Here is a 15,903-nt window from a genome sequence, read left to right on the forward strand (position 1 = left end):
CCAGTTTCAGGTAGGAAGGGACAATCGGGTATTTCATCGGTGGGCTCAGAAAGGGTTGCATGTATTTAGAGACTTGATGGGGACCTCTGAGATCCTTTCTTTTGCCATGCTCCAGCGAAAATTTGATTTGCCTGATGGGGACTATTTGGCCTATTTTCAGATTTGACATTTTATGCAAGCTCAGGGTTGGGGTTCCCAGTCTGCAGTAGAGCGGGAACACTTTGAGAACTTGTGGTTGCTTCTGCAAAAGGTTCCTAGATCGCTTTCAATGATGTACCATTATTGGAGAGGTCATTCTCCCACTCATCAGATCTCTTCGGGAGGAACAGCTCAGAACTCCATCGAATGAGCTTTTTAGAAAAATAGGTGGCTATTTGCCACAGCCAATGTAAGTCGACGAAATTGCCATGCAAATCCATCTGTTGATAGAGGCCTTGGAAGCTGGTTTGCCTCATCTGGACTGACTTGTTAGAACAAAACGATGGTAAGAAAGTTGAGAATCATTGGTTCTTTCCAAGTAGTGGAATAAAACTCTTTGCACATCCAGATCTGCAAAAGCTTATCTTGCTTAGTTAAACCCGTAGGATGAAAAACAAGCAAACAAACCTCTTGGTTGATGTGAAAGGCTGATACCACCTTCAGTAGACAAAAGGGTACCATATGTAGTGAAACCCCAGCCTCTGGTGATCCTGAGGAAGGGCTCTCAGCAGGAAAGAGCCTACAGTTCCAAGATCCATCTGAGACTATTACCACCAGAAATACTGTCTTCACCATGAGTTCCAGAAGAACCTCTTGGAGAGATTAATACGGAGGCTTAGAAAAGTCCTTCAAGACAATATTAAGATTCCTGGATGGAAAGGGCTGGCACAACGAAGGCCACAATCTGACTGCTCCTTCAAAAACTGGGACATATCTCGATGAGATGCCAGTGATAACTTTCCTCCTCAAGCTCGGAAGCACGAGAGGCCTGCCACCTGGACTTTCTATGCCACCTCTAGACCTTGCTCTAGTCCAGTTTGTAGAAATGCCAGGAACACAGGAATTGGCATCTCAAAAGGCTCTAACTGATCTTGGCACACCAGAGCTGGAAAGTCTTCCATGTCTTAGCTTAAGCAACAAATGTCAATGGCTCTTTTGCTCAAAAAGTCGAAATGACTACCTCTGAATAACCCTTGTGGTTAAGGCTGTGTGCTCAAATGCCATAGTGTAAAACCAAAGTGCTCTGGGTTCTCCATAGGAATTGATCCCTGACTGAGAAGTTACGAGAAGCATGATGCATCTGTCTCATTGGAGATGCACTAGATCTGCATACCAAGGCCGCTGAGGCCAGTCTGAGGCTACCAGGATCACAAGTTCTGGGTGATTCATGATTCTGTGGATGGCCCGGCCCACCATGGGCCATGGTAGAAACACATATAGAAGCCTCTTTTGGCCAGGGCTAAAACAACGTGTCCAACCCTGCGCTTCTCAGTTCGTTTCTTCAGCTGTAAAAGCAATTCACCTTTATATTCTTTGCCAAATCCATCAAGTCCATTGCCAGTCTTTCCCAGCATTGCACAATGAGGTTGAATGCTCTGTGGGACAGTAACCACTCTCCTGGGTCTAGAGTCTGACAGCTAAGAAACTCAGTCTGTACGTTTTCCACTCCCACTATGTGGGCTGCGGAGAGCACCTGTAGATTAGCTTCTGCCCACTTGAACAACATCTGGACCTCTAGATGTGATGGGGCACTTCTGGTGCCTCCCTGTCTGTTCAAATAAGCTATCAAGTTAGCACTGTCAGAGAACACTCTTGACTGCCTTTCCTTCCAGGTACTTCTTCTACGCCCTCAACATTAGACGAATGGCTCATAGTTCCAAACGATTTATGGACCACTTTCTCTGTGGGAGGGTCCATTAGCTCTGTACTAGATGAATGCTGCAAAGGGCCCCCTGTCAAACAGGCTGACATTGGTTATTAGGGTCACCCATAAGGGGATTCAGAGAGACCTGCCCTTTAATAAAGAGTCCCCTTGGAGCCACCAGCGCAAGCTGTTCCTTGGGAAAGAATGTCGTTGCAGGGATCACTTGGACAGCAGGGAATCTTGAAAGGGTGCATATGCTCTCTCACCCAGGGAAGTACTTCCAGGGAGGTCGTCATCAAGGCAAGCACCTGAAGCTAATGCCAGGCTGTGGAGTTTGGCATTGCTAAGAGAGCTGAAATTTGCTCGCTGAGTTTCTGTTTGCATGGCTCTGTAAGAATGATGTGGCCTTTCGTCGTGTCAAAGCAGTCTCCCAAATACTTCAAGCATTGGGTTAGCTCTAGATGAATCTTCTTGAAGTTTAGAAAAGATACAGAGGAGGGTAATGAAAATGATAATGGATGAACAACTTGCCTATGAGGAAAGGCTAAAGTGGCTAGGGCTCTTCATCTTGGAGAAGAAACAGCTCGGGGGTGATATGATGGAGGTCTATAAAATACTGAGTGGAGTGGAAAGGATAGATGTGAATCATTTGTTTACTCTTTCCAAAAATACTAGGACTAGGGGGGCATGTGATAAAGCTACTAAGTAGAAGATTTAAAACAAACCAGAGAAAATATTTCTTCACACAATGTATAATAAACCCATAAAAACAGTGTACCATACATAGCAGGTGTACCATTCATAGCAGGTGTGTGCATATTTTTCCTAAGGTAATGCATACTTTTGCTTTGAAAATCTGAGAAGAGTCTTCACAGAGAAACTTATGCACCTACTTTATACCCTTTGCACCCACTGATAAAACCTTTCATATTAAACTACATTGTAGTTGAGTTCCATCAGAAATAATTTATTAGCTAATGCAGTGTTTCTTAACTCAGTACTCAGGACATACCCAGCCACTTATGCACATTCGTTCTGGATATCCTGAAAACATTAGATTTCCATACAAAGGAGGTAGAGTATACAAATCTATCCCTGCAGATTTATTGAGGATATCTTGAAAATCTAACTGGCTGGTTGTGCCCTGAAGTCTTGGTTAAGAAGCACTGAGCTTCTATTTATTTATGGTTTCCACTTATAAACATCAAAACTGCCTCAATAATTCCATTCATAGGTTAGCCGAAGATAGGGTTACCATATGACTCCAGAAGAAGGAGGATGGATTCAGTGGCGTAGCGAGAGTGAGAGGCGCCTGGGGCGGTGGCGCCCTTCTCTTGCCCTCTTCTCCACTTTCATGGTGCTCAGTGAAACATAGAAACAGAGTATGACGGCAGAAGAGAGCCGGCGGCCCAAGTCTGCCCATTTAAGAACCCTCCCTCCCTGGTGTACCCCTCTTTCATGCATAACTTTGTAGCACCCCCACCTGTTTGTCCCATCGACTTTTGAAGTCGAGTACGCTACTGGCCTCGACCACCTGGCGTTGAAGTTTATTCCATCGATCAATCACCCATTCGGTGAAGAAGTATTTCCTGGTGTCGCTATGTAATCTTCCCCCCCTAAGTTTTAGCCGATGCCCTCTTGTCGCCGTGGGACCCGTAAGAAAAAAAGATTTCTTCTTCCACCTCAATTCGACCCGTGATGTATTTGAATGTTTCTATCATGTCCCCTCTTTCTCTGCACTTCTCGAGAGAAAATAAGCGCAGTCTGGTCAGACGTTCTTCATATTGGATGTCTTTAAGTCCTGAGATCATCCTAGTGGCCATTCTCTGGATCGACTCCATTCTCTTCACATCCTTTTGATAATGTGGCCTCCAAAACTAGACACAGTACTCCAGGTGAGATCTCACCATAGATCTGTATAATGGCAGTATGACTTCAGGTTTTCGGCTGATAAAGCTCCTTCTGATGCAATCCATCATTTGTCTTGCCTTTGCTGAAGCTTTCTCCACCTGATTGGTAGCTTTCATATCTTCCCGGGTGAGAACTCCCAAGTCCCTTTCTGCAGTGGTTCTTGCTAAGTTTTCACTGTTCAAAGTGTATGTTCTACATGGGTTTCCGCTTCCAAGGTGCATCACTTTACACTTTTTGGCATTAAAGTTTAGTTGCCAAGTATTGGACCACTGTTCCAACAAAAGCAATGCTATCATATGCAAGGATCTATCAGTGACTTTATTTTCGTTGCCACAAGAATCATGTGAAAATAAAGAGTTATTAAGAAATTATTTCTCTGTTTACGAGGTTGGTTTGAAAAGTTTGGTAAAAAAAAAAAAAAAAAAGGAAGTTAAACAACGTGGAGGAGCATTTTCAAAACATACATCTAAGTCCAATTTGGACTTATGGTGCTGGACATCCAAAGCCAGCAGTAGAAAATACTCATTTTCGAAAGGCAAACCACTATATGTCTAGATTTTTTTTTTTTTTTTAATCATCTATCTGGACATACAGGCCATTGGGACGCCCAGATTGTCAAGACGTCTATCTTTATACCACATTTTAAAACAAAATTTTGTCCAAGTCCCAAATGGCCAGAACAAGCCCATTTGGACATGGCAGGGGCCAGTCCTGTAATGGATTGGCCACCCAGACATAACAACAGAGCAGTTGGGCACCTTAGAGGACACTGCTGTGAACTTCACAAAAAGGGTGCCAGATAAACATCTCACCAGAACTCCCTTACAGGTTATGGTGAGTCCCCCAAAACCCACTATACCCACCTGCCTACAACCCCAATAGCCCTTATGGCTGCAGGTGGTACCTATATGGCAATAGAGTAGTGTTTTGGGGGGTTTGGTAGGTGCATATTTTCCACCATAAATATAGTGGGTAGAATGGCTTAGGGGCCTGGGTCTTCCTATGATTCACTAGTCCACCCATTAGGCTACTGAAGACACCTGTGTGCTGCTCTACTAGGCTTTCCATTGATCTTCAGGGGGAGGGGGGTGTTCTGGCAGGAAGGACTGGGCACCCCTTCTGCCATTGATTTACAGGGTGGGTGGCGGCAGGAGGAACTGAGCACTCCTCCTGCCGTGGACATTTGAGGGGGGAGGGCTTTCAGGGGGTCCAGCAGGAGGGACTGGGCATCCCTCCTGCTGGCCGACTTTGTAGTGGGATGGGTTCTCTGTTGCAGCCACTAAACTGATCACGGCAGGGAGATGCCCTTGCCACGATCAGTTCAACGGCCACATCTTTGAAATGTAGGCCAGCATTTCAGGAGCCTGTCACGGTCCTAGGGAGACGCCTAGAGCCTCCTAAGCTTGCCTAAGGCTCCTTCTGGGCAAAACCACGCCCATGCCTAGCCTTGGGTGATCTTAAGCAGCCCTATGTACCTCCCTAGTCTCGCAAAAACGCTTAAAATGCCCTGCGCACTAGCTGCTACCACCTCCTTTTAAGCAGTCAGTAATTTTTCGGCTAGCGCGCACTAATCTTGTGCATGCGCTAAAAACGCTAGCGCACCTTAGTATAAGGAGCCCTTAATGAACTGTGGTGCCATCTCATGGAAATTTACCAAACCTTTCAAACTACCCTCGTATTTGCATAATCTATAGCCAGCATATTCAGAAGGACCATCACAGCAGGTTACATTACAAATGTAATCAGTACACATAACATTTTTTTTAAAAAGAATCAACTCCAAAGCATAATAAACCCATCACCATCGTAGATAGCTTTCAAAATTTCTTACCAGGAATTTTTTTGGCCCAGCCAATCATGTGAACTAATTCCTTGTCTGCAAGTTTGGTCAAAGACATCATCATTGAGGCTTCAGTAAAAGGCTTCTTGGGACGATTCATCAGTAACACATTTGGGGGTTCTGCTTCTATTAATGTTATAACAAATTGCTCTGGGCTCAGGGCATTGGGATAAATCTCTTTCTCTCGGGAAATATGGTCCATGCTCTTTTTAGATTTGACAATACAATGCATCTGATCTTCGGAATGGCGTCGATGCCGTATAATACGATATCCACATCGTTCTCGTCTTGTACCTACAAGATCAAATGCATGGAAAATTATTTTTTCAGTTATCCAGATTAGAATTCCTAGCAAGGACTGTTGGGGTTATGATAAATCAAACCTAGGTAACCTGTGCCAGGAAGAAGGTAGAGGGGCTCTGTTTGGAGACAACTTGTCTTCCTGTCATGAGAGGTTTTCTCAGTTGAAACTAAACAACTGTTCAAGCTCAGAGAGAGAAATAATTCTGCTTAATATTTTCCCTAATATCTAAACAGAACCAGATCAAAAGATGATATGACTATTCATGGATAAAAATAATTGCAATGATGAATACGAGGGGACATTGAAAAGTTCTCATCCCAATCAACTTCCTAAATCTGACGTTTTTGCCAATTTACAGATCTAACAAAATAAACTAAAATATCACGTTTTTCAGCTACAGTCTGACATAGGAAGTTGGTTGGGCTGAGAACTTTTCAGCGCCCCCTCGTGCATTTTTAATTATTCATCTCGTTTTCATATTTATATTTTATGGTTCACTGCCTGTCTTTATGAAACAGAGAGTTCTTTTATATATGCCAAAGGAAAGCAACATTTTTCACAGCACCCCCTTAAGAGGCTTCTGTAACGGACTATTGAAAATTTTGTGCTATCTGAGACCTTAGAAGAGCAGAGGAATAAGTTTCATTTTTTTTCTCTCTTGTATTTCATCTGCAGACTAGGGGCTCCTTTTACAAAGGCGCGTTGGCGGTTTAAAGTGCATAATACCGCACGCTAAACCGCCGGCCGCGCTAGCCGCTACCGCCTCCTCGTGAGCAGGCGGTAGTTTTTAGGCCAGCGCGGGGGTTAACGTGTGATTAAAAGTCGCGCGCCTTGATAAAAGGAGACCTAGAAGTTGTGAATGTTCACAGATGGTCTGATACTCAAAAGACATTCACTGGCAGCCCACGAATACATAATCACCTTATCCACGTATTTTTTATTTTTTTTTTAAATATACAGATAATACTGAGTTGTTTAAATCACTAACCCCCTCTTTTACTAACGCGTAGCGCAGGTTTTAGTCCCGGCAGAGGTGGTAACTGCTCCGACACTCATAGGAATTCTTTTTTTTTTTTTTAACATTTTTATTATTTTATTAAATTAGAATAGCGTAATACATTTAATTGAAAATAGCAAAATATTACAGAGAATACACTATTTCAAACAAATAATAAATAGAATCATAACTATACCCAACCCCCTTCCATCAATTATTAATACTAACAATACTAAACATCTTTAATATGAAAATTTAATATCCATTTTTCCAGTACCTGTCCCTACCCTACCCCCCATCCCATCCCAGATGTGTAATGAAAAAACTCAGAAGGCAATATATTATATTTTAATGTGAAGCAGCAAATAAAGCCAATGGACTCCATATTTTGTTAAATAAAACACTAAACCCTAAACATTCTGCATTCACTCTCTCATATCTATATGTATTACATACATTTGTCCACCAAAATGTATAATTTAATCTGTCATGACTTTTCCAATTTTTTTGTGATCATTTGAATCGCAATTCCAGTTAAAATCAAGAAAAGATGGCTTTTAAATTTATCAAGGGGAGGTTTAATATATAAAATAGTACCACAAAATTATTGCTTCGTATGTTAATGGAATATCTGATTCTAAGACTATATTTATTTGTCCCCTAATTGACTTCCAAAAACTAAATATCAGCGGACAAAAAAAATAACAGATGATCTAAAGTCCCTTTATCAGCATGACAATGCCAGCATCTATTTGATCTGGAGCCATCTAACTTTTGCAACTGAACTGGGGTCCAAAAAATCCTATGCAATAAAAATAACCCTGTTTGTCTCATAGATGCTGACCCTGTACATTTTAACCTCCAAGTTCAGATTCGTGGCCAACGAGATACAGAAATATACTGCTTAATCTCGATGCTCCAAATATCTCTAAGACCAAACTCACGGGGACGGGACAAGGAAATTGAGTTTCTGCGGAGAAGGGGGACAAATTTGTCCCCTTGTCATTCTCTAATCAGGGTCAACAATGCGTGATTTGTCAGAATAGTTACCGCCGCTGCCAGCGCTAAAACTCGCGCTACGCGTTAGTAAAGGAGGAGGTAAATGGCTCAATAGTACCTATATATTTTCAGACCAGCTACAAAATTATCTGGATTTATTATTTATTTAACAGAATTATAGCCCCCGCTTATACCTAAGTGGGTTCTAAAAATAATCATAAAACATCTTTACAAAAGAGCCCCCCCCCCTTTTACAAAACCGTAGCACAGCTTTTAGTGCCGGCCTCGGTGGTAACAGCTCCGACGCTCACAGAATTCCTACGAGTGTTGGAGCTGTTACCGCCGCAGCTGGCGCTGAAAACCACGCTATGGTTTTATAAAACGAGGGCATATTTGCTGTATAATATCAGTCCTCTTGTCACTCGCCCAGACAGAAAATCTGAGGTTTTCAAAAGTTTATCAACCAATTTCAGATTATCAGGGAGACCATGACAAAGGCTCACTCCTGTTACCGAGATTGCTGTTGCCCTGGTCACTGCATATTTCACACATTGTGTCTCATCTGTGGAAACATGCATTGTTGACCCTGATTAGAGAATGACACGGGGACAAATTTGTCCCCCTTCTCCGCAGAAACTCAATTTCCTTGTCCCGTCCCCGTGAGTTTTGTCGCTGTCCCTGTCCCATTCCTATAAGCTCTGCCTTAACCACACAAGCCTTGAACTCTTATGATTTTAAAGTGTTTGACGCTTATCTGCACAGGAATGAGCTTGCAGGAATGGGGCAGGGACAGGAAAAGAACTCGCGGGAATGGGATGGGAAAATTAGTTCCCGTGGGACAGGGAAAAATTTGTCCCTAACCCTGATCTCAAAGGGAATCGAGGACAATAAACAGTCAACACCCTTGACAAATACCAAGGTATATCACAGTTGATTTCCTGGAAAGTCAACACCCAACACCTTATTTTGTAGTGGACAAGTGGCCAAGAATGGTGAAGGGAAAAAGCAATGTTACTTACCGTAACAGTTGTTATCCAGGGACAGCAGGCAGCTATTCTCACTAGTGGGTGATGTCATCCGACAGAGCCCCGATACGGACATCTTGCAAGCATGTCTTGCTTGAAGAAACTCAGAAGTTTCGAGATGCCCGCACCGCGCATGCGCCAGTGCCTTCCCGCCCGATGGTCCGGGCGTGTCTCCTCAGTTCAGGTAGCTAGCAGAGAAGCCAACCCAGGGGAGGTGGGTGGGACGTGAGAATAGCTGCCTGCTGTCCCTGGATAACAACTGTTACGGTAAGTAACATTGCTTTATCCCAGGACAAGCAGGCAGGTATTCTCACTAGTGGGTGACCTCCAAGCTAACCTCAATGGGATGGAGGGAGAGTTGGCAACTTAGGAGAACAAATTTTGTAACACAGTTTGGCCAAACTGCCCATCCCGTCTGGAGAAAGTATCCAGACAATAATGAGAGGTGAACCGAGGACCAAGTGGCAGCCCTACAAATCTCCTCAATCGGTGTCAATCTGAGGAAGGCTACAGAGGCTGCCATTGCTCTGACCCTATGTGCTGTGACCTTACAGGGAAGGGGTAATCCAGCCTGGGCATAGCAGAAAGAGATACAAGCCGCCATCCAGTTGGAGATGGTGCGCTTCGATACAGGTCGTCCCAACTTGTTTGGATCAAAGGAGACGAAAAGTTGAGGAGCAGTTCTGTGTGGTTTGGTGCGATCCAAGTAGAAAGCCAAAGCACGTTTACAGTCCAGAGTGTGAAGAGCTGATTCTCCAGGATGAGAATGAGGCTTTGGAAAGAACACTGGAAGCACAATGGATTGGTTGAGGTGAAATTCAGAGACCACTTTAGGCAGGAATTTCGGGTGAGTGCGGAGGACCACCTTGTCATGATGGAATACTGTGAAAGGTGGGTCCGCCACCAAGGCCTGAAGCTCACTGACCCTGCGAGCAGATGTGAGGGCCACCAGAAAAACCACTTTCCAAGTGAGAAACTTTAGTGGAGCCTTGCTCAGAGGCTCAAAAGGAGGTTTCATAAGCTGAGAAAGGACAACATTTAGATCCCAAACCACTGGAGGCGGTTTGAGAGGAGGATTGACATGAAAAAGTCCTTTCATAAATCTGGAAACCACAGGATGAGAAGAGAGAGGTTTCCCTTGTAGAGGCTGATGGAAAGCCGCAATAGCACTCAGGTGGACTCGTATAGATGTCGACTTGAAACCAGACTGAGACAGATGTAAAAGATAGTCCAAAACAGAGGATAGGGAGGCTCGCTGAGGCTCCTTAGAATTGGAAATACACCATGAAGAAAATCTAGTCCATTTTTGGGAATAGCATTGACGAGTAGCAGGCTTCCTGGAAGCCTCCAAGACATCCCTCACCGCCTGGGAAAACTGGTGCGGAGTTACGTTGAGAGGAACCAAGCTGTCAGGTGGAGAGACTGCAGGTTGGGATGAAGCAGAGACCCCCTGATGCTGAGTAAGCAGTGAAGGAAACACTGGAAGTAGGTACGGTTCCCTGCTGCTGAGTTGAAGTAGAAGGGAGAACCAAGGTTGCCTGGGCCACCGAGGAGCTATCAGAATCATGGTGGCATGTTCGGACTTCAGTTTGACTAGAGTCTTTTGAATGAGAGGGAATGGCGGAAACGCATACAGAAAGCGATTCCCCCAATCCAGCAGAAAAGCATCTGCCTCGAGGCGATGAGGAGCGTAGATCCTGGAGCAAAACTGAGGCAGCTTGAAATTGTGGGGAGCCGCAAAGAGGACTATCTGAGGCATTCCCCACTGAGCAAAGATCTGATGAAGGGGCTTGGAGTGGAGTGTCCATTCGTGAGGCTGGAGAAGACGACTCAGTTTGTCCGCCAAGACATTGTCCCTCCCCTGAATGTAGACAGCTTTGAGGAAGGTGTTGTGGCGAACCGCCCAATCCCAGACTCTGAGAGCTTCCTGGCAGAAGGAGGCCGAGCCCGTGCCCCCTTGCTTGTTGACATAATACATGGCGACCTGATTGTCGGTGCGAATGAGGACCACCATGTCGTGAAGCAGATGTTGAAAAGCTTGAAGAGCATTGAAGATGGCTCTGAGCTCCAGAAGATTGATTTGATGGAGTCGGTCCGCACAGGTCCAGAATCCCTGAGTGCGAAGCCCATCCAGATGCGCTCCCCAGGCATAGGTCGAGGAATCGGTTATGAGAACCTTCTGGTGGGGAGGAGAATGAAACAGCAAACCTCTGGATAGATTTGAAGAGGTCATCCACCAGAGCAGAGACTACCGAAGAGCAGGAGTGACTGTGATGTGTCGAGTCAACGGATCCGACACCTGAGTCCACTGAGATGCCAGGGTCCACTGAGGAATTCTGAGGTGGAGCCTGGCAAACGGCGTCACATGAACTGTAGAGGCCATGTGGCCCAGGAGGACCATCATGTGTCTTGCTGAGATGGTCTGGCGAGAAGACACAGACTGGCAGAGATGAAGAAGAGCATCCATGCGCTGAGAAGGAAGGAATGCTCTGAGACGTACGGTATCCAGGACAGCCCCGATGAAGGGAAGAGACTGGGTCGGCTGTAGATGAGACTTGGGAAAGTTGATCTCGAATCCCAAACTCTGCAGGAACAGAATCGTTGACAGGGTCGCTGAGAGGACCCCCGAGGCCGAGGGAGCCTTGATCAGCCAGTCGTCAAGGTAGGGGAATACCTGAAGACCTTGGTTCCGGAGGGCCACAGCCACCACCACCAGACATTTGGTGAAGACTCTGGGGGACGAAGACAGGCCGAATGGAAGCACTCGATACTGCAGATGGAGATGTCCCACCCGAAATCTGAGGAACTTGCGAGAGGCCGGATGAATGGGAATATGAGTGTAGGCCTCCTTGAGATCCAGAGAGCATAACCAGTCGTTCTGCTCGAGGAGGGGGTAGAGAGAAGCAAGTGTTAGCATGCGAAACCTCTCTTTGACTAGGAATTTGTTGAGGACCCTGAGGTCCAAAATGGGTCACAGGTCGCCCGTCTTCTTCGGAACAAGGAAGTACCGGGAGTAAAACCCCTGGTTCAGTTGGAACCGGCTACACGGCACGAAGCCGGAGCAAAGCCTGAGCTTCCTGAACAAGAAGGGCGGTCTGAGTTAAGTTGGAAAGATACTCTCTTGGAGGGTGGTCCGGAGGGACCCGATGGAAATGAAGAGAGTATCCTTCCTTGATGATAGTAAGGACCCAGAGGTCGGTTGTTATGGCCTCCCAGCGATGATAAAAATGATGGAGGCGCCCTCCGATGGGAAAAACAGGGGGAGGCAGAACGAGGTTGGTTATGCCCTCGACGAGACAGTCAAAAAGGCTGAGTGGTCTTAGGGACAGCAGGCAACTGAGACTTAGGCTGACCCTTCTGGGGAGGCTGACGCTTCGCCGGTTGCCTCGTAGGTGGAGTTTGCCTCGGCTGATAACGCCTCTAATAAATCAACGGCGGACGAGAAGGTCGAGACTGCTGAGGCTTAGGCTTCGGCCGAAGGATAGATTGGAAGGACTTTTCGTGGTCAGACAACTTCTTCGTGACAGTCTCGATGGATTCGTCAAACTGATTTAGAGTGCACTAAATGCTAAGATGCCCAAAGGAATATAATGGATATCTTAGCATTTAGTGCACGCTAATCTTTAGCACACTTTAATCTTTAACACACCTTAATAAAAGGACCCCTAAAGCACCTAAAAAATCAGCACCGACTAGAACTGCACTTTGTGCAATTCTACAAGGCGCGCGTACGTTTTATAGAATCGTGCTTATGGCCTGTGTGCTATAACAATGCGCATAACTTTTAGGCATGCCTCTGATGCACCCCTGGCTATGCCGACACCCGGCAGAGAAAAGGCTTCTGGGTCAGCTGCAGGCAGCAATTAGAGATGGCTACGGCTGCTGGTATCGCTGGCCCCTTTGAAGAAGCTAGCTGCTGAATGGAAGGAGAGAAAGAGATGAAGGACCGCGGAGTTTTACCCATGCCGGATCAGGTGTGCACCATGGCTGGGTTGGCCTGAGCCTCAATTCGGTGGGCCCAGACCCATCCGTTGCTACGCCCCTGCTAAGGGGAATCCTATATAGAAAAGAGGAATCCTAATATCCACTACAAAGGGAAACCCTGACATTCAGAAAAGATCAGAGGTATCCCAAGGGAATATTCAACAAGAAACAGATTAAAGGGGGAGTTATTAATATGGCTACTGCTAAAATAGATTATTTTACCCTTACCTTGAGTTATTAGTAACAAAGTCTCATTGCATAAAGTGTGACCTACGCTAAAATAACTTGACTTAGCGGTACAATAGCCCATCTTAAAGGTAGCCCATGTTGATAATTTCCCCCCCTTACTGATTGAACACGTCAAAGGCCCTCTTTTATCAAGCCGCGTTAGGATTTTGTTATCACCAGCTGCTGCAGTAAAAGCTCCGATTCTCTTAGGAATTCTATGAGCATCGGAGCTTTTACCGCAGTGGCCGGCGACAAAAAAAAAAAACCCCTAACGGGGCCAAAGTGCGTTACGAATGCCACAGCATAGAAATGAACCGGGTTAAACTTAAACTTTAGTGGGAACATTTCTTCAGTTAAAAGTCACTCTCAAAAAAAAGAGATCAGTATTGAGGCAGCTTGAGGCAATGCTTCCCCAATTAGAAGAATCTCAACTGAGCAAAATACAGCAGAGTGTGTAAACCTTCTTGTTACTCAGGATGCAATGGAGAAGAATACACCAAACTCATAGCCAACTCTTCACTTACCAATTTAACCTGCTTGTGCTCAAGTGAAAATCGGATTTTTGGCCTGTTAATCCTCATTTCAATGTTTTTTTTTTTTGGGGGGGGGGTTTAAAGCATATTTTATTAAACAGTAAAACAACGTCAGAACACAGACATCAACAACAGAGCAGAAAGGAAAGTCCTGCAGAGGTTCCATTTTCAATTTTTTACCCCCCTCCACCCTCACTAAAAGAACCAATAACTGCTAGCTGGCTTTTTAAAAATAAGAGTTAATAAGAGGAATTATAGACTCAATAATCTACTCCGAGCAGTCGGAGTCAGTGAGTTCCAGAAGGGCCCCCAAGTAGTAGGAGTGTACAAATTATGCACTCTCCGAAAGGCATTGTATAAGAAGTGCCCTCCATTGTGCCAAAGTGGGTGTCTCTGGGTAAGTCAATGCAGTAGTACAGTTTTAACACCGAACAGAAAGGCAAGTTTTAGAAAGGCTCGTAGGCCCTTCGGTACCGGGGCGACTACGGGGCAATGAGTATAAATGATCATTTCAATGTTATTTAACAGCTCTCTTTTGCCTGCTTTAATTCTAGCTGTGTTTCAAACAAATTTTATTATGAATACATAGGCAGGAAAACAAGAAGGCTGCTCACCACATTTCATCATTCCTACTTCAAAGCATTTCCGCAGCCGGCATGCCTGGCAGCTCTTTCGCCTATTCTTGTCTATTGTGCACTGGTTGGTAGCTGGACATATATAGTCATTGTGTCCTATAACAGGAAATAAAGAAGAAATGGTAAAGGATTGCCTTACGACTGTAGAGCTTTTCATATTTAATCTGTTTTGTACTGTAATTCTACGACTTCGAATAATTAACCAAGCAAAACTATGATTGATTTGTGACACCTTGGTGCATTTTAGGATGAATTGCATGGCTGCACAGTTGCTGTCAGGTTTCAGGATCTTTTTCTTCACCAAGAATGGTTGGAACATGCAGTGGAATTATCAGCAGAAAGTACTCTGGCAAGAGAAAGGGCCTTTATGGCCGTGGGAACTTGCAGCAGGCATTCTTGATTGTGGCTCTCACGGGGCAGGAGCGCTGGAAGATTGTTCCTGCCAGGATAATGAAGATGATGAAGTGAGATTAATTGGAACCTTCCACAAATACAAATCACCCCACTTCAGAGTGTCAGATATAAAAAAAAAGGAGGGTAAAGGGTCCCAGAAACCCACTTGATTCAGCCCATCAAGGCTAAATGGGTTAGAGTCTCAGTCATTGACCCTTATCACCATCTCCTCCTTAATGTTTTGCTTAAATCTTACTGTTGCTGGATCTAAAAACTTGCGTAATGTTAAAAATATGCAGTGCTTGTATAAGATTGAGTATACTGCGCATGTGCAAAAATGGCAGCTTTAAAACAAGCCAAAGTAGATGGCGTTTTGGCATTTAATCCTTAAAAGATAAAAACGTTGAGAATGTGAGTTGACTCATAATAAGAAAAAGGTTTGTTGGGAATTACTTTTGAGTGGAATTAAGAATAGTGCATTTTATGATATTTAGAAATTTTAATGGATAAATTTTAAAGTATTAATTGCATTTGGCCATGTAGTCTGGTACTTTAAATGGTAAAAGTTAATTAAGCACATAAGCATTGCTTCTGCCGAGTCAGACCATAGGTCCATCATGACCAGCAGTCCGCTCCCGCGGCGGCCCCCCCAGGTCAATGACCTGTAGTGATCTATTACTCCACTACTCTATTACTTTACAGCCTTTTGTACTGAATAGTAACCCTCTAGTTGTACCCCTGGATCCCCTTTTCCTTCAGGAACTTGTCCAATCCCCTTTTGAACCCCAAAGTCGTACTCTGCTCTACCACCTCCTCTGGAAGCGCATTCCAGGTGTCCACCACCCTCTGTGTGAAGAAGAACTTCCTAGCATTTGTTTGAACCTATCTCCCTTCAATTTTTTTGAGTGCCCTCTAGTTTTTGTTGCCCCTGCCAGTCTGAAGAATCTGGCCCTCTCTACCTTCAATATACCCTTCATGATCTTATAAGTTTCTATCATATCCCCTCTAAGTCTCCGCTTTTCCAGGGAAAAGAGCCCCAGCTTCTCCATCCTCTCAGCATATGATAGGTTTCCATGCCCTTTATCATTTTTGTCGCTCTCCTCTGGACCCTCTCGAAAATTGCCATATCCTTCTTAAGGTACGGCGACCAGTACTGAACGCAGTACTCCAGATGCGGTCGCACCATCGCCCTATACAGCGGGAGGATAACT

The 15,903-nt window shown here is 44.8% G+C and overlaps 1 protein-coding gene across 2 annotated transcripts in view; it reads right to left on the reverse strand.

Annotated features, from left to right (window-relative positions):
• The window catches only part of ESR2 (estrogen receptor 2), a 143,105-nt gene that overhangs the window by 30,725 nt on the left and 96,477 nt on the right, over positions 1-15,903 (reverse strand). For both annotated transcript variants that reach the window (XR_004540192.1, XM_033953142.1), the window contains exons 4-5: positions 14,279-14,395; positions 5,586-5,888 (exon numbers count right to left, since the gene is read on the reverse strand). Coding sequence is in view for 1 of the 2 variants with exons in the window: in XM_033953142.1 (XP_033809033.1) it covers positions 5,586-5,888; positions 14,279-14,395 (420 nt within the window). In the remaining variant the exon portion in view is untranslated. The remainder of the gene's footprint in view (positions 1-5,585; positions 5,889-14,278; positions 14,396-15,903) is intronic.

This window comes from Geotrypetes seraphini, chromosome 7 (assembly GCF_902459505.1).
Source record: "Geotrypetes seraphini chromosome 7, aGeoSer1.1, whole genome shotgun sequence".
Lineage (NCBI taxonomy): Eukaryota > Metazoa > Chordata > Amphibia > Gymnophiona > Dermophiidae > Geotrypetes > Geotrypetes seraphini.